At 40.8% G+C, this 27,368-nt stretch overlaps 2 protein-coding genes across 3 annotated transcripts in view; one reads left to right on the top strand and one right to left on the bottom strand.

The window, feature by feature from the left end:
- The window catches only part of LOC134461304 (gamma-crystallin S-1-like), a 383,074-nt gene that overhangs the window by 70,669 nt on the left and 285,037 nt on the right, over positions 1-27,368 (bottom strand). The gene's annotated exons all lie outside the window — the stretch shown is intronic.
- The window catches only part of LOC134461300 (P2X purinoceptor 3-like), a 38,292-nt gene continuing 11,429 nt past the window's right edge, over positions 506-27,368 (top strand). For both annotated transcript variants that reach the window (XM_063214128.1, XM_063214129.1), the window contains exons 1-8: positions 506-687; positions 10,642-10,777; positions 10,878-10,949; positions 11,098-11,167; positions 14,525-14,612; positions 17,432-17,509; positions 17,744-17,873; positions 18,217-18,353. In XM_063214128.1, the coding sequence (XP_063070198.1) occupies positions 527-687; positions 10,642-10,777; positions 10,878-10,949; positions 11,098-11,167; positions 14,525-14,612; positions 17,432-17,509; positions 17,744-17,873; positions 18,217-18,353 (872 nt within the window). In that variant the 5' untranslated portion in view covers positions 506-526. The remainder of the gene's footprint in view (positions 688-10,641; positions 10,778-10,877; positions 10,950-11,097; positions 11,168-14,524; positions 14,613-17,431; positions 17,510-17,743; positions 17,874-18,216; positions 18,354-27,368) is intronic.

Here is a 27,368-nt window from a genome sequence, read left to right as displayed (position 1 = left end):
ATTTAAGATAAAACTATAGCTCACAATCACAAAAATGGTTATGAGCCAGAATTATACTGTCAATAAAGACACAACATTTCTGGAAATAAGCTCATTTTAGTTAAGTGATTGAGTTTTACATTTCTCTTGTACATCTAGCCGTTCACCGTCTGGTCATGCAAGTTCTACCTCCAAGCTAGCATATATCATTGAATTCAATTATAATCGCAAGCTCGGAATTAGAATTAACATCTCCAGAACAGCTGGAAGAACAGCAGACAGGTACATTTGACTCAATGGGATGTGTAAAATGAGTTTATTTCCATAAATGGTGCAGTATGTCTTTAACATTAAAACTATACTAAAAGTGAAAAGTACAATATTCACACTTCTTGAAAGTAAAATGAACTGAAAGTCACACAGGGAAGTAACAAGTTGTGCTGTTTAAACTGAAACCAAGGAGCACAGCAAAACTCTGGAGATCTTATCCTTTCCCTGTAGAGTAATAGCAGCAATCTCAAAACACTGTCACAACAAAAAGGTCGCAATGGCAGGGGGAAATGTGTGGCATTGCATCAAATATCCCTTTTCATGTATGAAAGACAAATTTCTCAGTTATGAGACACTCAAAATCGAGGTCAAGAAAGACTGTGACATTGTTTACATCAACCGTGTGTTGCAGTTGCTCCTCATCATCGGATTCAGCTGGTAAGTAATCAACTTTGTTTTGTGCTGGTTTATAGATGGTGTTTACACATATATGGATATTTTTGTAAATGCATCAGTTTGGGTCTCTTGTTTGCACATAAATACCGTGGACCAGAAATCCTTTCTTGTAAGTTTGTTAAGAGTAGTGAGTGGCAACTTCATTTTTGCTGTTATGAACCCCTGACAACCCATTATTCCACATTATGGCTGTTGCCATCCTCGGAATATGGTCTTTGACATAAAAAATAAAACAATTAGCAACTAGCCTGACGAGTGATGTCACCACATGCAAAGGTAATGGGACAGAATGCATTTAGTGCGCACGTTACTCTAATCTCTCCCCTGATTTTTAAAGTGCTATTTTTGCTGTTAGTGTTCTGTTGCCAGACCTTCATTAAGCAGTGAGAGAAAATGGAAAAAAGTGAACATGTTCCCTCGGAAGAAAAAAACAGAAAGGTGACTGAGTAGAACAAAGAAAAGTGTCCCATACTTTGAGTCAAACATTGTAGTGGTACTGACATGGTTTGGGGCTACATGAATGCCATCAACACTAGCAAGCTGAATTTCACCAAAAAGAAAAATGCACGTCAACGTGTTCTGTTCTGACTACTGAAGCAGATCATGATTCTATGGGATTTTCACATAGGGGTGTATTCACTTTTGAGGGTACATTTTGAGATATTAATGGCTGTATTTTGAATTATCAAGTCAAGTCAAGTCCAGTCGGCTGTTATTAAGTTTATTATTTTGAGTGAACAATAAAATTGAAGCGGTTATACAAGTTGTACGCTGGCTGCTTCAATAAATTGAATAATAAATTGCAGCGGTTATACAAGAAGTACGTTGGCTACTTCATTATTTCAAAGTAACATTTCGTTAATGTTGTCCCATGAAAACTGCTGATGCAGATCTGCAGAGATGTGAGGGGTATACTCACTTCTGTGACACATTGTATACCAGGGATTCTTAACCTTTTTGACGTTGAGGCCCATTTTGTTCGGTGCAGAGTGGCCCGGGGCCCATCTAATATTGCCCATTATTATTATCATTAATATTATGATTAATTATGATAATTATGATCAAAAATAGCAGGTTATTAATGAAGTAAGTTAGGCGTGTTAATGCATTTTGTAATGGAAAAACTGTGTTAGTTCAGCTCACTCTTCTATATTCAATGATAAACCCAATACACTCACAGTGCATCAAGCCAGAGCCATTCATACATTTGAATGCTTCTCTGACATTTGTGACAGCTGTTTGCTATTTGTCTGAATCTGCTGACCGTTGATTCAAGACGCGTTTACTTAGTGATGTCACAGTGGGTTTACATACAGTGTCCAATCTCGCTCTCCAACCCGTACCTGCAATTCACCTAGGGGTGCTGTCGAGACAGCAGAGCCCATAAGGCTGGCGCTAATAACTGACAATTGTGCTCACTGTCTGCTGAAACTTGACAATATTACTGTAAGTTCTGTGAAACCAATGTGGATTTAAATGAGATGTGATTATGTCCTTCTGATTTCTTACAGCTCTGGTATTTATGAGTCAGGCTCCGCTAGCATCTTGCTAACCAAATTGCTTTACGGCCGTCGTGATCACAGCGATGCAGCCGGCCGACCAATCCAAACGCAGTGTGTGAAGCCACTCGTGACGTCATATTGACAATAAAGACGTATTTTACAAAGATCCAGCCAGTTCAAACATTCAAACTAAGTGCTGTTAGAAAGGATAATTTATCCTGCCTTTAGGAAAAGTAAAATGAAACGATGATGCCAATTATCTCCCAAAGCAATGGCAGCATCTGTGGTTGAGCTCCATGGGACCCCATTCATTCTAACAGCCTCTTTACTTAGTGATGTCACAGTGGGTTTTCATACAGTGTCCAATCTCGCTCTCCAACCCGTGCCTGCAGTTCACCTAGGGGCGCTGTCGAGACAGCAGAGCCCATAAGGCTGGCGCTAATAACTGAATTGTGCTCGCTGTCGGCTGAAACTTGACAATATTACTGTAAGTTCTGTGAAACCAATGTGGATTTAAATGAAATGTACAATAACCTGAGAGTTATGTCCTTCTGATTTCTTACAGCTTCGGCATTTATGAGTCAGGCTCTGCTAGCATCTTGCTAACAAAATTGCTTTACGGCCGTCGTGATCACAGCGATGCAGCCGGCCGACCAATCCAAACGCAGTGTGTGAAGCCACTCGTGACGTCATATTGACAATAAAGACATATTTTACAAAGATCCAGCCAGTTCAAACATTCAAACTAAGTGCTGTTTGAAAGGATAATTTATCCTGCCTTTGGGAAAAATAGAATGAAACGATGATACCAATTCTCTCCCAAAGCAATGGCAGCATCTGTGGTTGAGCTCCATGGGACCCCATTCATTCTAACAGCCTCTGCGCTCCTTGGCGCTCCTCTGCGTTGTCTGGATGGCGCCACTTAGTGGACAGTACCACCTCGAAAAAGTCGCGAGATTCCTCTCTCGTACTATAGGTGAGTGCTTTTATGAAAATAATACACCAAACCATAAAAAAAAAAAAGGTTTCTAAGTGGTTTACAGTAGCATCAGATGTGCTTAATACATTGAATACCGCGGTGCTCACGGAATTATGTCGTAAAATACCAGCGTTCTAAGCCCTTTTTTGACGTTTTTTGTAGACTCACAGCGTATAATGTGATAGGGCCACTGAAATATGTTATGGCTTGTTTGAAAGTGGAGACTCTGCCTTCTTAGTAGGTGAAAACTGTGTGTCTCTTCGAGCTTTTATTGCAGAGCAAACCCAAGCTAAACCGAAGCGGGTATCCATGGAATTCAGCTACAATTGGAGATGTTGAGGTTTTTGTGAAGGGTGCGCTGCTTCAGAATGTCACGAGTTTGAAAGGGGACGAGTTGGTTTTAATCACAATTTGGTGCAAGGTTAGCTCTGACACGCATCTTGCTGCTCGTCAAGACACACCTCCTGCTCTGTCCCACTACGACATCGGCAATCAATGCCCTTCGAAATCCACGTTTTTCACGCGGACTGAACACAAACTCTTTGCACACACGCAGAAGGTGAGACATTTGCTAAAATAGCTCCCGATGACTCCCGAAATAATAGCTCAACATTGACAACAAATCCCAATGATATGATGTTTAGATGTAGCCCATCCGATCCATATGATATGTAGCCATCTATGCTAGCTTCTGGCTTTTCACATACAGGAAGACAGAAAGTTCAACATGGGGGTTGAAATCAAATAAGCAATAATTATCTGCTTGGCGATCAAACTTCCAAATCGGAGCGCATTACTCCAATCACAGTTCGGGTGCCATTTGGATCCAAGGATCTGGTAAAGGTCTAGGTAGCAAGTCCAGAAAGTTCAAGATACTCCAGGCACGATATACAATGGTCTCTGTGTTTACCTATAGCGTGAAGTCAGACACAACACGCGCTACAGCGTGGGCACCGACCGTACTAGGGAAACAACATAGTACGATTCACGAATACGGCAGCATCCCAGATAGCTACCATAGCCCTTCCTGTAGCTACCATACCACAAGGTGAAGGGGTACAGAGAGAGTAAAGGAGCATCATTGCAGGATCATTTAGCGACAAAATCAAATGCAGAGCCGTAGCATCAATGCAGGCAGCACGATCATTGGGAGCCTATTGGGAGATAGTCTACGGTAGGCGACATGGGTTGGCATCCAGACATCTTGGTAAGATAAATTAGAATGTCCAAATCATAACACAAACTTTTGAGTGCAATTTTTGTCATTTATGTCCATCACAGAACTCCCAAAATCACATTTATTGTCCATTGAAGGGTGTAGATTCGAAATATGATATTTAAAAGCAAAAACGTATTTTTACGTTTTGTTATACAACGCATAGGCGTGAAAAACGTATTATTACGTCGTCGGTACTCAATGTGTTAATAACATACCAAACATACAAAAAGTCTACCAAAATCTAACTTCAGGAAAGGCCTCATTTTCAAGATGGCCGCCACTGGGCCCTAAAATGACTGGCCATAAAATGACATTGAAATGACCAGGAGTAGAGGTGTTTGATGTTTGTTTTCACCCTGTAATGTTGTAATTAGGATATGCCCTTGATGCATAAATGCTTACAATTGCAGTTTGTTGTTGTTTGTACGGTATGTATGGTACCGTAATGTATGGTAGGCCTACTGTAATATTAGTCTAATCTGCCCTGGCATGTGTAGGCTATGGATCGCTAAATCCATTGTTTGTATCTATTTTAGTTTTATAAATTATGATTATTTTTACTTCTTTATTTTAAAAATATCTTTGCTTTTGAACTTTTAGTTGTGTATTTATTTTTTTATTTATATTAATGTAGGCCCTTGTGACCGTCGCCAATGACTTTCAAATGACCTGATGTCTGATGAATTTTGCCGGCCAGAGACCACAAGCAATGAGTCAAAAGGCCCTCAAGCTATGATGCTACCAATTCAAACTTTTCCAACGTCTGATATGGCCCCTTAAGGTGTGTGAAATCTCCTGTACCACAGCCAGCAGGTTGGATGGCATTGCCAACTCCTACATCAGTGAAAGGGCAGGTCCCTATTGTTACTTCTCCAATGCAGGACTCTTTGGCAAGAATACGCTTCAACTTCCATTGAAGTCTGTAGGTGTTGAATACAAGCAAGAGAAGGCATGAATGGTATTATAGCTGAAGGAGTCGAGGGATCACATAATATAAGGAGCTGCTAGCTGTCCAAACAGGGCGCAAGTGGAGTGGCCTTGCAAGATGTCCAGCCAATTCGTGACCCCATGGATGGTGTTCTCCCACCAGGTCCATGCTCCTTGCTTGCCCTGGGATACAGCTTTGACAAAGTAGTCCTCCTGCTCTGCCCAAGTCACTTCTTCCACAATCATGCTCAGCCTTCCAATACCTTACTAATAATGACTGCACAACAACCTATAACTCCAATCATCTTGTTAAGTTCACAGATAATCAAGAGGAACAAGGCTCACTACAGGAAAGAGGTAGACCTTTTAGGCAGCACAACGATGAGAGATGTGAGTTTGCACGTCAATAAGGACCTTTTCTGGACCAACACTGCATCAGTAGAGAGTGAAGAAAGTCAAGTTGTAGCTCAACTTCCAGAGCAATCTCAATCCAGGCAAGTGCTTCACCACTCTAGCCCACATTTCTAAGAAAAACCATTGAGCGCATCCATTTCATTTTCACCACAGTATGGACCAGGAGCTACACTGACTACAATAGTAGAGCTCTGCAGGCGCGGCCAAGATCATTGGCGTACCTGTCTCTGCAATACACATCAGAGACGATTGATAAGGTAGAGATGGTTCATGGATATCTACCAATCCTATGGCCCCCATGCCCCTTTAGGAGACTAGGAAAATGAATGGAGTTCAAAGGAAAGTCACTCCAATTTAGAGGACTGAACTGGATCCCACTTTGTTGCATTGGTGCACTGTTAGGATGCTGAATTCTTTCCTCTAGCCACCAACCAGGCTGCCAATGTCTTGTCTATACAGGGGGAAGTGAAAAGTGAAATTTTGAATCCTTCGTATGGATTCCTTGCTTTTTCAACATTCATCATCACTGACTAAATAAAATACATGGAATAATTAATTAAATAAATAAATACATTTTAAAACATGTATAACATATGGTTAATAATATTTTGAAAATGACCATAATCAACCAAACTAAAATACATACAAAGATTCATACCCAACACTCTCCATGGTTAACAAGCAATGGAAAAGCTAGGCTGGTGTAACAAAAACAAGGGACTGGATCTGGTACCTGACCTGTACTGTATATGATGTGTATGCTGGGAAGGGTGGCTAGAGGGAGGAGATATGTGCAACGTTTTTATGTGTATTTATGTTTTTAGAGTGTGAGTTTATAATGGAGCGAATGTACATTTATGTTTTTAGGGTGAGACGAAAGATACATTTCATGCTTGCATGACAAATAAAGTATATATTCTATTCTATTCTATTCTAGCAGGAGGCCTACTTAATCTACACATGGTAGCCCAAATTTGACTAGTATTGCAGTAACATACAGTTCTAATGGATTGTTTAAACATCAAACCGCACTTATAACTGTTCAATATCAAGGAAATATTCCGATTACAACATTATATGGTCAAAACATACATCATACAGCACTATTCCTGGTCATTCCCAGTGGCGACCATCTTGAAAATGAGACCTAACCTGAAGTCAGATTTTGGTAGAAGTTTACATCTGATATTACTGTAAACCACTTGGAAACCTTTTGTTAGAATTTTTTTGGGGTTAAGTCATAAATGCACTTGACTACTACCCATAGACCCTCTCTGGTGATGTGCAGTTGCGACGCGAGAACTTAAATTCCTCAGCCTTATGGCAGGGTGTGAAAACGGAAAGCTTTAGCCTATTAACACGCAAAATTCTTCAAATCAATGTATTTTGTTGGACACGTGGATAACGGTTTTGCTTTTCAGTAAACAGGATCATTTTGAGTACCGTTTCAATAGCTTATTTTGTAACTACGTGAAGAGAGAAGACGTCGGCAAATTACACTTCACACCGGTTGGTAATTTCTCATTCTCCATTCGTGTACTGATAAGTGTATTGCCGTTTTGTATTTCACGTCTTCCACTTTTAAAAAACAGCGGTGCGTGGTCATTTAAGCAGCAGAACTGCGCGAGAGTAAAAACACACACGCTGTCTTCAGCATCTTTATTTGACAATGAATGCAGTTGCGCGGCCCACACGGCTCTTCAGTGCGAGGTTGAAACTTTTCCGCTACCCTCAAGTTTCTGAGCGCAGCCCAGCTTTGGGCCGCAGCCTTATGGTTAAGAATACCTGCTGTATACAGTAAGTCAAAATGGCAACATTTGGTTGATATCCAGAAGCAGCTATTTGAAGTTTATTATGTCAGGTTTAACAAAAAAGCCTGCCAGTTAGCAAATAGAGACATGAACCGAATTTGATGACATCCACGTGGACACCATATTCAGAAGTTGTTTACTTTCACCTTCTACCATGTCTAAAAGGTCAAATAAAACTGTAATTTACATGGCCAACTTCAAGGCGAAAGGGCTGGGCAACGTAAACGCGTTAATGGTGCGTTAACTATTGAGGTCAATATCGGCCGACAATTTTGTTAACGCTATAACGCAGCAGGGTTTTTTTCGTGTTTTTTTTTTTTGCCTTTTATGACCGTCGTTCGTGGCTTTTATTTTGAAAGCGGTAGCACGCTTGTTGCTGCTTCCAGTGACTGCTGACAGAGAAGAATGTCTAGAAAAGTAGTCAAAACAAAACAGGCATAGCCTACAGAAGGATGTCAACTTCTGAATGGACATTTTGGTCCTCCTTGCTGCAACTCTCGAGCAGCATGTGGCTCGCCTTTGCAGCTCGCAAGGTTAGTCTATTGTACGGTCAGCATGAAAAGGGTACTGTTGTGCTGGCTGTCTATCAGCTGTCAATATGAATGAATGAAACTTTATTGTCATTGTACAGGTACAACGAAAGTGGTAAAGTGCAGATGCTCACGGTGCTTAAAAATCAACAAAGAAACCTATAGCCTATATACTGTATAAAAATAATTCAGATTTTAAAAAGTCAGCTGTGCAAAATTAAGTGTGTAGATTGCTTTTGGATAAAAACTGTCTTTTAGCCTGTTTGTTTTTGTACCCAGAGCCCTGTAACGCCTGCCTGATGGCAGCAGCTCAAACAGTTTATGTCCAGTATGGTAGGGGTCTCTGATGATTTGCTTGGCTTTCTTTAGACAGCGACAGGAGAACAACTCCTCTAAAGAGGGCAGGGGACAGCTGGTGATCTTCTGAGCTGTGCTGACCACTCTCTGAAGAGCTCTTCTGTCCGCTGCTGTGCAGCTGGAATAGAGCTCGAAAGTGACGTCACTTCCCCCGATTTCATGGGACCTCAACGGCGTTTTTAGCCGAAAATCGTAGCAAGTAATCCAATGGCGGTATTAAATTGGCATTTCGAACCCCTTCGAGTTGTGCCACGAGCTCCATATATGTTGTTTCTGATATTTTTGCTTAATTTTTCGTACGAACCCCCACATTTTTTAGAAAGCTGTGTTTCTTCACATTTTTCATGCCGATGGTCTCGGAACAAAACATTGATACTTCTGCATGAATAATCTTTATCTATCATCTTAAACAGCATATTTTTTTAGCCCAGCGCATATCATGACTAAGATCAGAAGATAATTACTCGCTACCACGTTGTTAGATGGTCAGCTTAGGTCCCGTGAAACGCGGAACTAAGGGGCGGGACTTTCAAGCTCTATACCACACACATAAACAGTATGTTAGGATGCTCTCTATGGAGCTCCGGTAGAAGGCCACCAGTAGACTTTGGCGAGATGATTAGCCCGTAAGACCCTAAGGAAGTACAGTCTCTGTTGTGCCTTCTTGATGGTGGCAGTGGTGTTGGTGTTCCAAGTAAGATCGTCCCTCAGATGCACGCCCAGGAAGCGGAAATCAGAGACCCTCTCCACATAGGCCCCATCGATGACCAGTGGTTGAATGTTAGCCTTTGTCCTCCTGTAGTCCACTATCAACTCCTTTGTTTTTGTGATGTTTAGGAACAGGTTGTTCTCCTTGCACCAGACCGATAGACGCTGCACCTCTTCCCTGTATGCAGTTTCGTCTCCCTTGGAGATGAGACCTACGATGGTGGTGTCATCAGCAAACTTGATGATACTATTGCTGGAGTGAGAGGGGGTGTAGTAACGCCACGCGGACTTACTAAAGCCCTGATCAAAAAGCGAACCGCGAGATATTACATTCCTCACGCAATGTTTTGGTATACATGGCGCTGTGCGTGCATAGTAGGCTGCATCAACATGGTAGGCTATGATTTCGCGACATCGGCAACTTCGTCAGCATTTAAGATAGTGTTAGTCATGTCAACGTTATTGTTTTGAAAGATGTAATTGCTGTCAATGCCAACAGACAGTCAATTCGTTTCTAGTCGCTGAAACACCTTAAAAATAGTGACAGATAAGAGAGAAGGTGGGAGTCTTTGACAATGAGAGAAGGCGGGACATATTATCTCACAGACGCACGCCTATGGCAAGCCGTTTTAACATATAGTTTTTTTAAATGACAAGTTTTTTTTTTGTTTTTTTCTTGTAGGCCCATGTAGACCATCCTAATTTGAGTTTATAATTTCTAATATATCAGTTTCAGTAGCCTACAATCTTAAATAGCCCTAGTGTAATATTGTATGCAATAATTTGTTTCATTAGCAGGCCTACATTAGATTGGCATATAGCCTACTACATTTAGACTGATAGGTTGGCAAATAGCCTACATTTCCATTGTGGAATATTATATTAGACCTACATAGGTTATCTACACAGTACATATGCAAATTATTATTAATTATTTTATTTTATTAATTAAAAAAATATTTTTATTTTATTTATTTTATTCATGATTTATTATTATAATTTTTGGGTTTCGCGCGCTTTGCGATTAATCGCGATTAATCACACAAAGTCATTGAGTTAATGCGATTAAAGATTTTCATGTTTGCCCACCCCTAGAAAAAATAAAAATATTCATTAATTATGCTTTCGGATATTGTAGGATGTAGGCTGTAGTATACAGTACAAATACTATAATTATTTTTTTCGCGAGGTATATCCACTAGTACTAACAATCCTGATGCATACCATTACCCTAAACCAGTTATACACCAGATTTCAAAACTTGAAACTTGAACTCAAAAAAATGTATTTGTATCTTAGGGGGGTAGTAACTCATGAGCTGAAAAAGTGACTACAATCTGCACTGCTATCAGGATTTTTCTAGTACTAGGGGTGTATCCCTTACCAAAGATAACTATTACACTTTGTTCCCCCATACATGGCCCATGCATGCATGTGTGTGTATGTTTGCGTGTGTGTGTGTTTTTTTCTTTCTGTCTGTGGTGTTTAGGTGGCTCTTTGCTCATGAAAAAGCTTACCAAAGTACAGACACAGGAATCGAGTCAGCAGTCAAGACTAAAGTGAAGGGTGTTGGTTTCTATAACAACAAAGTAATGGATGTAGCGGACTATGTACTTCCAAGACAGGTAAGCCAGCTAGCTATTGCCTTTTAAGGGCCTACTAGATCCTTGTTACGGTTATATCATTATTAAGGGATTTATTGGTTGTGTCATGTCTTGTAATTAGGGCACAGACGTATTTTGTATCATTACAAGACTCTTCGAGACAAAAAACCAAACACAAGGAACTTGTGCACAGGTAAGTCTTAGGTTTTACATGGGTATGCATATCTTAATAAAATAACGTTGAGGGTGCTTTGACGCTGCACACTAAGGCCTAAAAAGCAAAACAAATACTTAAAAAATGAAACTCACATGAAAGGTATTAAAAATGTTTTCTCTCATAGTATGGCGAGAAGTATCAGTGTAGCACTAACGCTGACTGTTTCAAACACCTTGGATGCCGTTATGTAAAAGGTGAGCTTTCTATTCTTCCCTCTACTCCTTGTGTATATCTTGATTACTCTGAGACATTAGGCCTGGGAATGGATCCAAATTTCCTGGATCGATTCGATTTGATCCAGAAGGCCACGATTCGATTCGATCCACGATTCGATTCAATATCGATCTATTTTATTGTTGGATTGTCACTTTAACCATTTAAGCATAATTCTACGTATATGAAATATTCAACATGAACTGTAAACTGACTATAACAATCTAAGTATACCAGCCTCAGCAGCCAATACAAACTGAAATACCTTGGTATGATAGAGAGGTGGGAAACTTAGAGAAAGAAAGGTGAATAAATTAGTACCGGTAATACAGTGGAAATATCATACTCTACCCCATGGCATTCTGTTTATGCATAGGCCTAATGAACCTAAATGGCCTAATTAATATAAATAACTATCAAACTTAAATACCATAATTCGCCAACATAATATCTAACACTGCTAAAAACGAAACAAGACCATAGCCTATAGGAAAAAATAAAACAAGCGCATGCAGACTGTTTGATTGACAGGCGAGACAGCGCTTCCCTCTGTGGTGGATGTTGAATATTGACGGTGGCAAAGTAGTGAGAAAGTGTTTTTGGGCAAAAGTGAGGGATTGTAGATAGATTATAGATTGTCTGTGTAACGGGATATGATTAGTTAATGCCACACTGGTAATCTATAGCGCTCAGAAGAGATATCGCTGAAATCTAACGCTGCTCTAGAGCAGTGGAGATTTCTCAGTCAACCGTGGAGCTGTGCACTAAAAAATCGCTTTGACGCAAAATAAAAAAAAAAATCCTGTAGCAGTTCACGTAGGCCTAGAACTATCCCAATCTCAGTAATTTACAAGTCTCTCCCCACCGCTCTCTCTCATCTGCTATCCAGTGCGTGCATGTGCGTGTGTGAATGTGAAAGGCACCCTTTCACTCTCCCTGCCTTGCTGTCCTTGCATTCGAAGTTCAAGTTAAAAGGCGGGGATAATAATGTCTCATCATTTCAACAGCATACAAATCATCAACTTTCTTCTCCCCTTAAAACTCAGCACTCAATCCCAACTCAAAGTTACTCGTCTTCGCTGTTAAAAGAAGAAGTGAATGCATTTTTAGGTCTCAAAAATGAAACCACCGCGTGTAGGCTATGGTTTGTTTGATGTTATTAAATCATATGGCATTTTGGGTTTGTGTTTTTTTAAGTTCAAGAACACTACTCTGAAATGTGTTTGATTCTATTATATTGCGTTGTACACTAAATGCGTTGTGACACAGTTCTTCTATAATGACTTTGACACAGATGAAATAACAACAATGCTGCACAACGCAGCTGCTGGCACTTCCGAAAGCTGTGTAGATGTCTCTCGCGGGCCACAGGAAGGTTGCACTATGCATAAAATAAATCCATGAATAGTTTAAAGTAAAAACTGCCACTACTGCCATGAACAGCCCTGTGCATGTGTGTGTAGGCTATGTTGAAGAGAGCTACCCGATGCGGTTGAGAATATAGGGATGGTCCTCCGCAAAAGATCGATCCACAAAGTTTTGGATAGATATCGGATTTTTCGAATGTGAATCGATAGTGGATCGCAGATCAATTTTTTGAACATAGCCTTATGAGACATAGTTTGTTTTTAGTCACAAAAAACATTAACATTTGTTAACATTAACATTCTTAACATTTGCATAATCTTAAATAACTTAATTCTACCCATTTTATTTTAGAGGATACTCGCTGGTATCGTTACCTCCGCCAAGGAGATTATGTTTTCGGTTGCGTTGGTTTGTCTGTCTGTCAGTTTGTTTGTCAGCATGATAACTCAAAAACTTATGAACGGATATGGATGAAACTTTGTGGAGTTGTTGGGAATGACCAAAGGAACAAGTGAATAATTTGGGTGGTGATCACAAACCGGAACCAGGATTCTTTAAAAAAAAATCTTCACCATTGCTAGTCTAGAAATCCAGACGCCCCTAGTGACCGCAAATTCAATTGCGGGACAGGGCGAATTTTGACATTCCAGTTTCTAACTCCACAAAAAGAATGCAGACTTACAGCTGCTTCCTTGGCGGAGGTCTGCACTCGCTGAGTGCATTTCTAGTCATGAATGTGGCCCGGGATATGCTTGCTGCAGGATATGCACGTGGTGCCCATTTTATGCACAAAAACATTGCAATTGCAAATTACAATTCAACATTTGTGGTTTATAGATTGGAATGTGAATGTGGATGTTTTTATGTGGGCCGCACCAAACAAAAATTTCGGCAAAGACTGGCTGAACAGAATGCCATCAAAACAGAGAACGCCAACTACCCAATGGCTCAACACTACAAAAATGCCGGTCATACGAACCACATGACTCTAAAAGCCATGGTCATTGAAACAATTCCAAAAAGCACCAGAGGGGTTGACAGACTTGAAACGGCTCTTACAGAGAGAAACATTTTGGATCCACACATTGAGGGCCACATCCTACCCTGGACTAAATGAAGAAATAGACTTTTCTCCTTTTCCATGAAGTACCACATGTTTGCCTATTATCTTACTTTTAATTATGTTGTGTTGTAGATTGCCGTATACGGCCAGTGAAAATGTCATAGTCTTCTAAAACTCTACCTCTGTCTAGGCACCTATAGATGTCTGCATCCAGGCCCCTTTTCTAACTACTTTTCTACTTCTATCTGGGCCCTCCAAGACTTTTTTGTGATTGTTTGTCCTTGCCTATTGTCTACTTTGCAAATGCACTGGTGATGGGATTTTTATGTTAAAATGCATGTCACAATGCACTGATTTTGATTTGCCGTGTCTCTGTGTCACATGACATGGAATCCATTTTAAAAACATCTTTGCAAGAAGCAACAGAGTTTGCCCTGATGAAGACTGATTGTAGTCGAAACGCGTAGGCGTTATCCATTAAAATAAATAACTTTTTTCACTAAGATCAGTGTGCCTCGAATCATTCTGACTACCACTTTCAACAAGGAACCTTCTTTTTGGACCTTCACATTTTGGAAATAGTCACAAGCTAAGTTACTGAAATTGCCATGTGTATTTTACACCTGACACACACCTGCGTGCATACAATGCAATATTGACATAACCACAAGGTGCGATCTTCCGAATTTCGAAGTTGAGGTGGTGGTCAAGCAATGGTGGAAGATCTAAATGAGAGCCCTGTTGGCTAACTGCCCCCTATATGATTCCACTAGTATCCGACATACTGCTCTGATAGCTCTTTAGCAAGCACAGTATGTGCACTCATTCACAAGAATTGTGGGCACGTTATTGAACTCACACTGTAAGCATGTCCCAGGCCTTAAACGTTAAAATGATCTGTCGGCAGGTTTTTTCACGGGAACATGTTTGACTGAAGTGGGGCAGTGTGAGGTGAGAGCTTGGTGTCCTACAGAAGATGAAAGTAGCAGGTCAACGTGAGTAGAAAAACAAATGTATGCTCACATACACTGAGATTGTCTTTGCAAACCTAAAATACTGTATGTGCCTTTATTGTGTCGTAATACTGAGGGTCACAACCAAAGAGGCTTGAGACAAGAGGGCTTACTCACTTACTTTAGTTACTGCTTTCAATTGTAATTGAATTACTTTACTTATTACTAAATTTAAAAAGTAACTCGTTACTTATTACTTTACTTTACTTTTCGCAGGAAAAGGGATTTTAACCAGTGTAGTGGCACACCTCATATACTAATACACCTGCTTCCCCAGGTTGTAGACCGGCTCTGTAAATGGCCTAATATTTAAACTGTGCAAACTGTACCTCTATTGTCATTCTCACATCTAAAATGCATATGATCGCCCTGTAGGCCTAGGCCTTGGCCTATTTATAACAGTGTCAAATTTGAATTTAGTCTAACATTATGCCATAGAATAGAATAGACTTTCATTGTCATGTCAGCATTAAAATTGCCTTTGGTCTCAGAGAATAAACAGAATGAGTAGGGTGAGATGGCCATTCCAAACAGAAATGTAATATGTAAGGACACTTGGCTTACATATCCTTTCCTAGATGTTGCAGCCTATGTTACCCAAAAGCCTTTCAGTTTCCTGATTAAAAACGACCTTGGATTGCATATGCATTAGCCTACCATTATTATTAAGGATTCTGCCGAATGCAACTTTCACTTCACCTCTCGTAATGTTTAAAAAAATGATGGTGGAACTCCAAATATTGTAGTATAGGTTAAGCACATCACAGCGCAATGGGCTCATGAAAGTCCCAGTGAAAGACCTTGCATGCACGAGGAAGGAGCAGTTTGCGCGCGCGCTCTCACACACCCACACCAGCGAGCTAGAGAAGGGCTGGGGAAAAAAACAGCCCAGACAGAGCGCTTCGCACATCTAGAACTAGGCTACTAATATCAATTTGCGTCTGATTTGGCCAGCGTAAACTTTTGCAAGGTAAGCTAGCCAATGTCAGTGTCAACAATGGCAGGTTATTTCAATATGTCTCACGCTAATAATAATGTGCTATCAAGCGAGCTCTTAGCTGAGGCGATTTTATCTGGCTCACTACATGAACTATAATCTGCAACTATTTGGGGGTCATTTCATATGAAGTTACTTCTGATTTGGATAACAAACTTTTCCAAAGTAAAAGCCACCCCTGTAGCCGTGCAAATCGGGATAATGTCAACAATGTCAATTGCTAACTAATGCAGCCCAACTAGCGAACAACACAATGCTGTTCAAGTGGGGTTTATTATTTCCCTTGTCGTGACGAGAATGGAAGGAGGGGAAGGGAATGAGAAATATTTTACGGCACGGACGCGGTCGCCACCTCCATCACACAGACTCCCTCCTCCATTGAACATGCTGCTGGACGTTCAGAGGTGTAGCCAGGCCTACGCTCCCACCTCGTACTGTAGATGTTTTCAAAGGATGACGGTGGAAGTCCTTAAGTCAGCAAACGCACATCTTTTTTTTCGATTTTCGAATAATATTCGAATAGTGGCCATCGAAGTTCAAATAGTGTTTTTGCCAGAAATGCACATCCCTAGCATGATATGACACTTCCAGGAGGGTCGGAGCAGAGAATCGTATATGAGAGTGAGATAAAGCAGGCAGGTTCTTTTCCGGTATCCACTTTACGTCGGGTGAACGCCCCTTTAGGAGACCTTCGATTAGGAGACCTTCGGAGTCTTGAGGTAGAGAATAAATGGAGTCCCCTTAGCGCTGTAGATGGCGGTAGCGCACGTCTTTTGCAAACACCACGAAAAGCGAAGAAGAAGGAGGGACAACGCCCCCTTAGGAGAACACAATTTGAGCACACGCTTTTGCATTGAGTGGGCGTGTTTCGATTCCTCTTATTATATATTCAACCTCTTTGGTCGGAGTGTGGAACAGGTCATAGGACAGCATGAATGTTTGTCAGCTGTCCTTAATTACCCCCAGCAATTACTGCTGACCAACAGCTGCCGTTAATTTGGCCACAAATTATCCATCAAGGTGTCGGCCCACTGACCATGCGCAAGGGAGTACGGAAATTGTATCCATCGCACTCACTGACCAATGACCATGCGCAAGGGAGTTAATTTTCCATCCACTCTTGTCCTCAGGCAACGCCCCCGTACTACACCGTGGCCAATGCATTTCCATTAGATTAGGCGCATACGACTTTGTTGCGAGCGTCGATGTTGCAAAAGGCACGTCAGCGAGAACTTGTTGTCACGATGTGGGTGTTATTAAATACAGCGCATCTAAAGTCGGCCACAAATATGAACGAGACGATGAGCTCGCACCAGTTTGCTCTACTAACACACCACGTGTGAGGAGTGGGGGGGACAGGCAATGAGGAGGAGCTGAAGTGGGGACCTGCGCAAACTTGTGTAGAGGTGTAAGACAAGACCCATATACACACGTGAGTGAGTTGTTGACCAACCAGTTCATGGGCGCGTGACCTCGGAGGCAGTCCGCCGACGAGCGTTGAAGGGGATAAGCAACTGCAGAGGTTGCAAGATCTGACTGCAGTCGCAAGCATCCCGCGATAATTTGACACCATGTGACATGTCACCTCGTCAACGCAACGTCGACGAAATTTCGAAGTTTGACAGGAAATCTAACCGTCATGCAGCATTTTGATCCAGGGTGCATTGCTGTCTTCATGCGCATGCATACGTTGATGCGAAATCGAACGCACTTATTGTTCTTCTGTTGAGTTTCTTTGGTCACAACTATGGCAGTGTCATTGTATTGCTCCACTCAGATTTCCCTGTATGTCATTCTTCTCCAGGGAATTTATGGAAGAAGCTGAAAACTTCACGATTTTCATTAGGAACACTGTTCATTTCCCCAACTACGGTGTCACTAGGTGGGTAACATTTAAGCACATACACCAACATGTAAGCTGGCCCTACCTCTAGTGCACACGCACGCACGCGCACACACACACACACAACACACAGGGCCGTAACAGCACTGAACACTTTAAACTCAGAATCATACAACTGCAATCATTCTTTAAATTTCAGCATCAGTGTTTCACAACGTTCCCTTCAATATCTTGGACTGTACATTTGTGTATCCCCTTGTTTGTGTCTTCCAGGGGCAACATTCCTCCAAATATTAACCTATCATGTACATTTGATGCTGTGGCCAACCCATACTGTCCCATCTTCAGAGTGGGGGACATCCTACACTACGCCAATGAAAATTTTAGTACAGTTGCTGAACAGGTACATCAACATCATATTTCTTCTTTCATCTTTTCTACAAAATATGACATATAATTGTGGGATTTATCCAGGAAAAAAACTTCAATATGGATAGCACTATAGACATATGGTCAATAATAATAAAAATCAAATAGCAGCTCCACAATACCTAGATTGTTCCGCTGATATTCAAAAAACAACAATCATAAGCATACACAGTGACTCAAATGTTGATGTTTTTTAAGCACTTGTAGGGACAGTGTTCGAGAGGAACCTCCAAACCCATGAGGTCATTTTGTATCGGTTTGTTCTGCCATTTTGAAAAAAGGCTCATGTTTTTCTCTGGTATGATGTGTTATTTTAGGGGGGGCAGATTGGAATCCATATCAGATGGAACTGCAATTTTGATGAACCTGTGGAAAACTGCTTGCCTTCATACTCCTTTACAAAACTGAGTGATGTGTTTCTGCAAAATAATTTGTCTAAAGGTTTCAACTTCAGGTACTGAACACACACACGCGCGCACACCACACACACACACACACACACACACACACACACACACACACACACACACACACACACACACACATAGCTGCAACACAGCACAAAAATATACACAAGCAACAAGAAACATAACCTCAACATCTTATTGTGGAAAAGTCATTCAATGGCCTGGACCCTTGCTACATTACAGATTTACAAATCATCCTAGACGAACCCTCAGGTCTTACAAGTCTCCTATGTGGGTTATACAAAGTCTGAACTCTAGACAAGGTGAAATTACTTTGGGCCAAATGCTGTTATGCTGCCAAATGTTGGAACCAACTTTTTGCTTGGGTCAGAAATGCCCCTACAGGTGTTGTATTACAGTATTTGCCTACTGCTTGAACTCTGTAGGCTGATACTCAGACCAAAATAGCATATTGTTAAGTTGTTGGTAACATAACTTAAACTCAGTGTGTCCATACCTTAACCCTATCCAGACCGGGGGGGGGGGGGGCTAAAAGTGCCCGCACCAACTTTGATGTCGTATAACTCCTGAATGACTAAAGCTAGGACTACGAAACTGTGTGACTTTTCCTAACATGAAGTTGGCTACAGTGTGATACCAAAAGATTAGGTTAATCATTTTTGTTGTTGCCATGGCAACGGTTTTCTGAAAGGTACGCCTGACCAAAAATCACTGATCTAAGTCTCATCATCATCAATTTTCATATTTTTTTACATTTTCATTAGCATCAGACACCCTTGTGAACATTTGAAGTGGTCTGAAGCACATAATAACCAAAATTGATGTGCATTACCCAAGTTAGATGGAAAATATGTAAGGGTTAACGTTCGGCGAGAAGGTCGCTACCGTGGAATAGCAGCACGACAGAGAGAATCTTTAGACCCCGACGCGGAGCGGAGGGGTCTTGTTCTCTCTGAAGTGCTGCTATTCCACAAAGCGACCGACTCGCCGAAAGTTAACCCGCTTATTATATGGATATACTTAAATGATTCACACATGCGGGGACATTTCTTTAGACCTATTTAATGTTAAGATTGTTGCTGCGCAAAACAAAACAGTGCCGTTGTGGAACACCGCTAGGCAACAGCTAGGTAGACTAGCCAGGACAACAGGTGTTGTCTATCACAGCAGCTGATTAGAGTGACAAAAGACCGGACCCCCTGCGGAGTGATATGAAACATTCGCTTTAGCCACTGACTTGTATACAAGCCAGTGGCTTTAGCAGTGAACGTCTTGTTGCCATTGACAGCGGTAGCCAGGACAACGGGTGCTGTCTATCACAGCAGCTGATTAGAGTCTTGTTGAAAAGTCGCTTTAGCAGTGAAAAGTCTTGTTGCCATTGACAGCGGTCTGTTATAGACCAACCCGTCCGTTATCGAAAAATAACAGACGTCCGAACGTTGGGGAGCCCCGTTGAAATGAATGGAGCATTCGACAGATGACGTCACAACCATATAATAAATTAAGATAACATTTTGGGCAATAAAATCAGGAAATGACGTCATAATGATGTCATAATATCCAATAATGACACCAAACTGATGTCATTCATAGATCTTTGGCTGTTGATCCAAGTTTGGTGGTCATACGCCATTCGGTTCCTAAGTTATGAGGGGGGGGGGGTCAAATGAGCCCCCCCCCCCCGGTCCCAGGAATGCCAAAAAAGCCAGGTCTGGATAGGGTTAAACAAAAGTTCTGCTTAACACTGTAGTAGCAATTCAGCAACACACATTTTGCTTTATGCTACACACTTGCTCATGGTCACTGCACACTTTTCCCTTCATAAGACACTCCATTAAAAAATGAACGCTCATCATATCATTGGGAAAACACATTTATTAAAAAACAAGATTTAGGCACCGACAATAAAACACATGCTTTCAAAATTACCCACTATTCTGCCAGTTACAAAGTTGCATTCTTTATATTACATTGCACTTATTTTATTTTGCATTTATTTGTTTTACTTTGATTGCTTCTCTGCTAAATTCACACCTTCCAACACTCAAACAAAACAACAAATGTCACAACAGTACTAAAGAATATATGGAGAATGGCATTGACTGACTCACGTTATGTAAAACCTAGCCTGATGCCAGGAGTAGCCTTTTGTCTTCATCATCACGTTAGGTATGAACATTGTAGTTTGTAGACATACACGTAATAGTGTAATTTTCAGAACACAGCCAAGCAAGCACTTGAGCTAACTGACTGAACATGATATAATTTTGATGACATGTACATGTCAGTTGCATATTGTGTCTGGAAATATACCTCATACCTCATACCCAAAAAAACAAAGTATATTGACTATGTTTTTCATTACAACATGTTGACGTCAACCACATATTTATATCATATTCAGATGTTTGAAAATTTGTGAATATACTAGGGATGGGAATCTTCATCATCAAAGAGATACGATGTGCATCTCGATACACATGGCAACGATACGATACATTCACGATTCATGAAATTACCAGTGATAAGATGCGATACGATTCTCCTACCTACTGCAAGTGCAATGCAGTTCGATATGGTGCGATACAATTATAATGCCATGCGATGCAGTGCGATTCGGTACGATACGATGCGATACAGAACAGATTAAAATATCAAATTGATATTAAAGGCTGTGCACAAAGCTAGTGGTAGTAGTATTTACTTATGAGGGGGGGCCTCCTGACCAGTTATGCCTAGGCCCCCAAAACCTTAGCAGCGGATCTGGTTGTGCATATTACTTTTGAAATAGCCTATACTGGAAAACATACAGAGAGCAGTGAGAACTCATTTTGGCTTGGGCACATTGCTTTGAGCAGAGAAAATGAAAAAAATATACCTGAATACCATGCCAATTACAGTAGGCTATATCTCTTTTTTTTAATAAAAATGGGAAAAACTACAGAGCTTCTGCTCATGTTGGAATATTGACCTGGACATGTAATAACTACATTTACAGGTAAGCTCTGAACAACTTATCAACTACAATTGATCCAAATTAGACCAATTTAGTAAGTAGATGTTGGGAATGGGGTTAATAGGCCTATCAGAAGGGGGAAATAACGTGCGTGCTGGACTGAAATGTTGGAATAGTGTAGGCCTACTTTTCAACGGGATTTTTTAAACTTCATGGACAATCTGCACGAGCAGCAAATCAGACTGTGTGTCCAGCACGAGAGGTAAGCCTATAACTATAAGCAATGATGCCAACTTAGCGACTTCACTTCTTTTTGTACTGCGTGAACAATGGACTTAAAGGATAGTTCCGGCGTAAAATGAAAGTTTCACCTTCGCTTTCCCATGCCACATAATGTATCTAATGATGAGCCATTCCGGGCAATGCCGCGCCGTTATGGAGTTAGCTAATTTTAAGCTTTTTGGTGAAAAACGCAGCCAATGCATCACGGCGGGGCCAATTATAGGCCTATTATTTTCTGATGTTTCCCCGCTATAAACAACTTCAAAAACGCTACACACTTCATCACAAAGGTCTCGTCAATGAAACCGAGGCACAGAGATGGTCATCGGACCACACAGTCTTTCACTGGCCAGTGTTTTCAGAGGTGTCTCACTGTTGCAACTCTCTGACCCGGATGCAGGCTACTCAATCAGGTGGCTAGGTAGGCTAAACATGGTCCGCGGTTCTTACACCGGCTGCGACCGTAAAATGAAAAGCTGGAACCCCGACCGTTTTCACCGACTGCCACTGTCTAAACCAGCCATATTACGGGAATGGCTAATAGCATTAGAAGTGGACGAAACTGACGTAAAACCCGGAGGGATCGCTACTACCGTGTGTGGAGGGAGCATTTCGAGGATGATGGCTACAAGAAGAGTAAGGAAGATGGAACACCTAAACGAAACCGTCTAAAGAGGAATGCTGTGCCAAAAAGTCGCATGGCTATGGAGGTATGTTTGAAGAGAGAGAAGCATGTGTAAATGTGTCTGGCTCATGAATCTTGACTGTCTGTGAATCTGTGAAACTGGTTGCAACACTGCACGTCTTTGCCAGCAAGCACTCTGTTTTGGGAAGGCATAGCCCAGTGTTTCTCAACTGGTGGGTCGCGACCCAAAAGTGGGTCACGGAAGGGTCATGGGTGGGTCGCGGAGCCTTGGTGTAAAAAAAAAAAAAAAAATTCTAAAAAAAAAAATCCTACTTTTCCTGCAACAATTTACAACTTTTATTTTTGATAGGCTAGTGAACTCCGTGTCATCTGTTGTCATAGATACAATCTGAATGTTTATGCGAGATAGATCGCATGCAACCAGTCATTCGAGTCTTGGTTACATTTTGAGAATTGCATTGAATAGACTTGAACGCTAAAAATATTGGGTCGCGACCGAATGAGAGTTGAAAATGGTGGGTCCCAAGACTGTTCCAGTTGAGAACCCCTGGCATAGCCTACAGGTGCAGTAAATGTAGCCCACTACAGGAGATAAATACACTGTCAAAACAAACTAGTGCGGGATGGCAAGTGAAATTGTGAAATTGTGCGACCTGAGGCATTCGATGTGGTTGATGTCAAGCATGCTAGAGTAGTTTCAGTGAAGTAGACTCTAATTGACGAGGGCGCGCGAGGTCAGATGGACCATTACGCAACGGAGGAGGGCTGGAGGAATTTTATAAAGTCGTACTAGAAGTGCTCTTACAGATGCAAGTACACCACCAGTGGTGTGTTATTACAAAGCTGAATCCATGTTATATTATACCGTGTTGCAATTACTTTGTAAGAGTTGTCTGCCTACCTGTACTCTCCATGCAACTCTTCAAATCTGCTGCCTGCACACACGGTAGTAGCGATCCCTCCGGGTTTTTACGTCAGTTTCGTCCACTTCTAATGCTATTAGCCATTCCCGTAATATGGCTGGTTTAGACAGTGGCAGTCAGTGAAAACGGTCGGGGTTCCAGCTTTTCATTTTACGGTCGCAGCCGGTGTAAGAACCGCGGACCATGTTTAGCCTACCTAGCCACCTGATTGAGTAGCCTGCATCCGGGTCAGAGAGTTGCAACAGTGAGACACCTCTGAAAACACTGGCCAGTGAAAGACTGTGTGGTCCGATGACCTTCTCTGTGCCTCGGTTTGATTGACGAGACCTTTGTGATGAAGTGTGTAGCGTTTTTGAAGTTGTTTATGGGTAGATGACGGATAGGCAGCAAAAAACATTTTTTTCATGAGGGAAAAAAGTATATGTCTACGTCGTGCAGCAATTAATCTTTCAAAAAATCCAAGTGGTCACAATGTTGGTCTATTCATTGATTATTTATTTACGTTGATAAAGCAATTTGCTGAAAATATGTCCTTTGGTGTGACGTTAAGAAATAAATATATTAAGTAATGTAGAAATGGCTTGATGGAGTTTTATGAACATTGTTACACTCTTCATATTTATTGCAATTTTTTAAAGTCTTAATTTAATGAGAAATTACCATTTAAGTATTTTTTCCCCATTAGATGTGAGATTATTAGAAACCTTCGAGGAAAAACAGGGATATCTTTCTTTTAAATGTTCAAAATTGTCCGAATTTATACTAACTTTTCAGGGACGATAATTTGTTCTTCCCTAATGCAATATTCATTGTTTATCAAACATATTGTTTAGCTCAAACAAATATTTGAGCGTTTAAAACATGTCACACCGTAGGACATTCATGTCACGCTAAAGGACAGAAATGCAAAACTGAGCCAGAAACAAATATATCAACATGATTATTTTGTCTTTTGATCATACAGTATATCACGAAAGTGAATACACCCCTCACAGTTTTGCAGATGTTTGAGTATATCTTTTCATAGGAAAGCATTACAGAAATGTAACTTTGACACAATGATTAGTGACCTTTTAACAACATATTTAACCGCTTAAATTTCTTGTTCACTCAGAAAAAAACAAAATACAGCCATTAATGTTTGAACATGTACTCACAAAAGTGAGTACACCCCAGATTAAAATCCGGTAGAGAAGGGGCTATGTTGGCTCGAATCGTCTCGAAATGAAACGAAATGAAAAGGGATGACAAGGGAGGTCATCAGTGTGCGTTTCAACCTTTCTTTGCATTGAACTTTTACATTTTGAGTCTGCATTTGGCTTAAATGGATTGGTGTGAGATTTGAATGCAATCCTATGGAGAATATCATGATCTGCTTCAGTAGTCACAGTGCATGTTGACATGTATGTTTCTTTTAGGTGTATTTCAGATTGCCAATGTTGACAGCATTCATGCATCCCTAAACCATGTCAGTCCCACTACCATGCTTGGCTTATGAGAGGATACACCTTTTTTGTACAACTCACTTGTTTACCACCACACATGCTTGACACCATCTAAAGCAAATTTGTTTATCTTGGTCTCAAGAGAGATGAACAGACCAAGGATATGGATCACTGGAACCATGTTGTGTGATCTGAAGAGACCAAGATAAACAAATTTGCTTTAGATGGTGTCAAGCATGTGTGGTGGTAAACAAGTGAGTTTTACAAAAAAGGTGTATCCTCTCATAAGCCAAGCATGGTAGTGGGACTGACATGGTTTGGGGCTGCATGAATGCTGTCAACATTGGCAATCTGAAATACACCTAAAAGAAACATGCATGTCAACATGCACTGTGACTACTGAAGCAGATCATGATATTCTCCATAGGATTGCATTCAAATCTCACACCAATCTATTTAAGCCAGATGCAGACTCAAAATTTAAAAGTTCAATGCAAAGAAAGGTTGAAACGCACACTGATGACCTCCCTTGTCATCCCTTTTCATTTCGTTTCATTTCGAGACGATTCGAGCCAACATAGCCCCTTCTCTACCGGATTTTAATCTGGGGTGTACTCACTTTTGTGAGTACATGTTCAAACATTAATGGCTGTATTTTGTTTTTTTCTGAGTGAACAAGAAATGTAAGCGGTTAAATATGTTGTTAAAAGGTCACTAATCATTGTGTCAAAGTTACATTTCTGTAATGCTTTCCTATGAAAAGATATACTCAAAAATATGCAAAACTGTGAGGCGTGTATTCACTTTCGTGATATACTGTAATATAATGTTGTAGTCAATAGAGTTCTTCAGTGTTGACGTCAACTTGTATGCGGCGTTTGGACTTCCGGTTCTATGGCGATTTTTTTACATTGCAACACGCCATAGAGATTCAGGTTTGGCAAAAATATAAGTTGCACGCCAACAACGAACATTAGCGTGTCCCCGCATCCCTTTCTCATTAGTGGAACGGATCGTATCATCATGTTGGTGTATTCACATGTTAAATCATGACGATTATAATTCAATATTGCTAACCCCTTTCTGATCATTAAAACTTCCGAACTACATGCTTTCCTTTGGTTGCCATGGGTACAACCCTCCGCACGTACAGTGAGTCCAATATGTATTTGATCCCTTGCTGATTTTGCCGGTTTGCCCACTAATAAAGACATGATCAGTCCATAAATTTATGATAATATGTATTCAAACATGGAGAGACAGAATATCAAAAAGAAATTCCAGAAAATAACTTAAAATAATATATTTTAATTTATTTGTATTTAATGTAGGCAAATAAGTATTTGACCCCTCTCGCTAAAGAAGATAAAGTGCTTTGTGGCAAAGCCCTAGTTGTCTAGCACTGATGTCAGATGCTTCTTTTAGTAGATGATAATGTTTGTGCATATAGTAGAAAATATTTTTGCCCATTTTTCTTTGCAGAATATCTCTAAAACATTAATAGTTTGTGTCTGTAGCTTGGCAAATGGGAGGTTCAGTTCTCTCCATAGAATTACTATAGGGTTAATATTTGGAGACTGTCTAGGCCACTTCACGACTTTAATATGCTTCTTATTGAGTCACTCCTTCATTGCTTTGACTGTATGTTGTGTATTATTGTCATGTTGGGAGATCCAAAAATGGCCCACCCTTCAGTGTAGTGGTGGAGGGAAGGACGTTTGCACTCAGGATTGCACATTACATGTCTCCCTCCATCCATTCGTTGACGATGTGAAGTTATCCTGTGCCTTGGCCAGACAAACACCCTCAAACCATAATGATACCACTTCCATGCATGATGGTGAGGAGGGTGTTCTTGGCATCATAGACAGCAGTACTCTTTCTCAAAACACATTGAATTGTGTTAATGCCAAACAGCTTGATTTTGGTTTCATCTGACTACAGCACCTCCTTATCATATCCTAAACCAGTCTGATGTCCGTTGGCAAACCTCAGGTGGGACCTCAGGTGGTTCCTTCTGAAGTAGAGGTATCATGTGTGCGCTACAGGATTTTAAACCTCTGTGGCATTAAGTGCTACCAGTAGTTTTCTCAGTGATTTTGGTCCCAGTAGCTTTGATATCATTGCCTAGTTCATTCCGTACAGGTCTAGGGTGCTTTCTTTCTGTTCTCATGATTATCAAATCCCTACAAAAGGTAAAATCTTATATAGAACCCCAGACAGCCTGATGGATAGTCATTTTGTATTCCAACACATTTTGGAAGAAATGCATCAACAGCTGGGTCATTAATACCCAGTCTCTTTCTTGTGGCTTTTAATCTTGTTCAGGTCTAAAATCTTGTCCCTGATATCATTTGACCGCTCTTTGGTCTTTCCCATGCTGGTGAGGTTGGAGTGTGACTGATTCACTCATACTATGGACTGGTTCTGCTGATTCAATGTGTCTTTTATGCATGTTAGTATGTACAGGTGTCTTTAATTCAGATGACAAGTTGATCGGAAGTGCCCATCTGGTCTGTGGGCCCGGAACTCTAATCAGTTGGCAGGAGATCGAATACTTATTTTGCTCGATGAAATGGAAATAAATTAATATATGTTCTTTTAAGTTAAATTCTTGATCTTCTTTTTGATATTCTGTCTCTCCATATTAGAATACATATTATCATAACATTTACTGACGGATCATGTCTTTGTTAGTAGGCAAACCAACAAAATCAGCAAGGGATCAAATACTTATTGGACTCACTGTACATGACGTTAGATACAGGCGCCGCTTCTGTAGTCGCCAA

Source organism: Engraulis encrasicolus, chromosome 13 (assembly GCF_034702125.1).
Source record: "Engraulis encrasicolus isolate BLACKSEA-1 chromosome 13, IST_EnEncr_1.0, whole genome shotgun sequence".
In the NCBI taxonomy this organism is placed as follows: Eukaryota; Metazoa; Chordata; class Actinopteri; order Clupeiformes; family Engraulidae; genus Engraulis; species Engraulis encrasicolus.
Note: the sequence above shows the minus strand (reverse complement) of the source record. Positions and strands in the feature narration are given on the sequence as shown.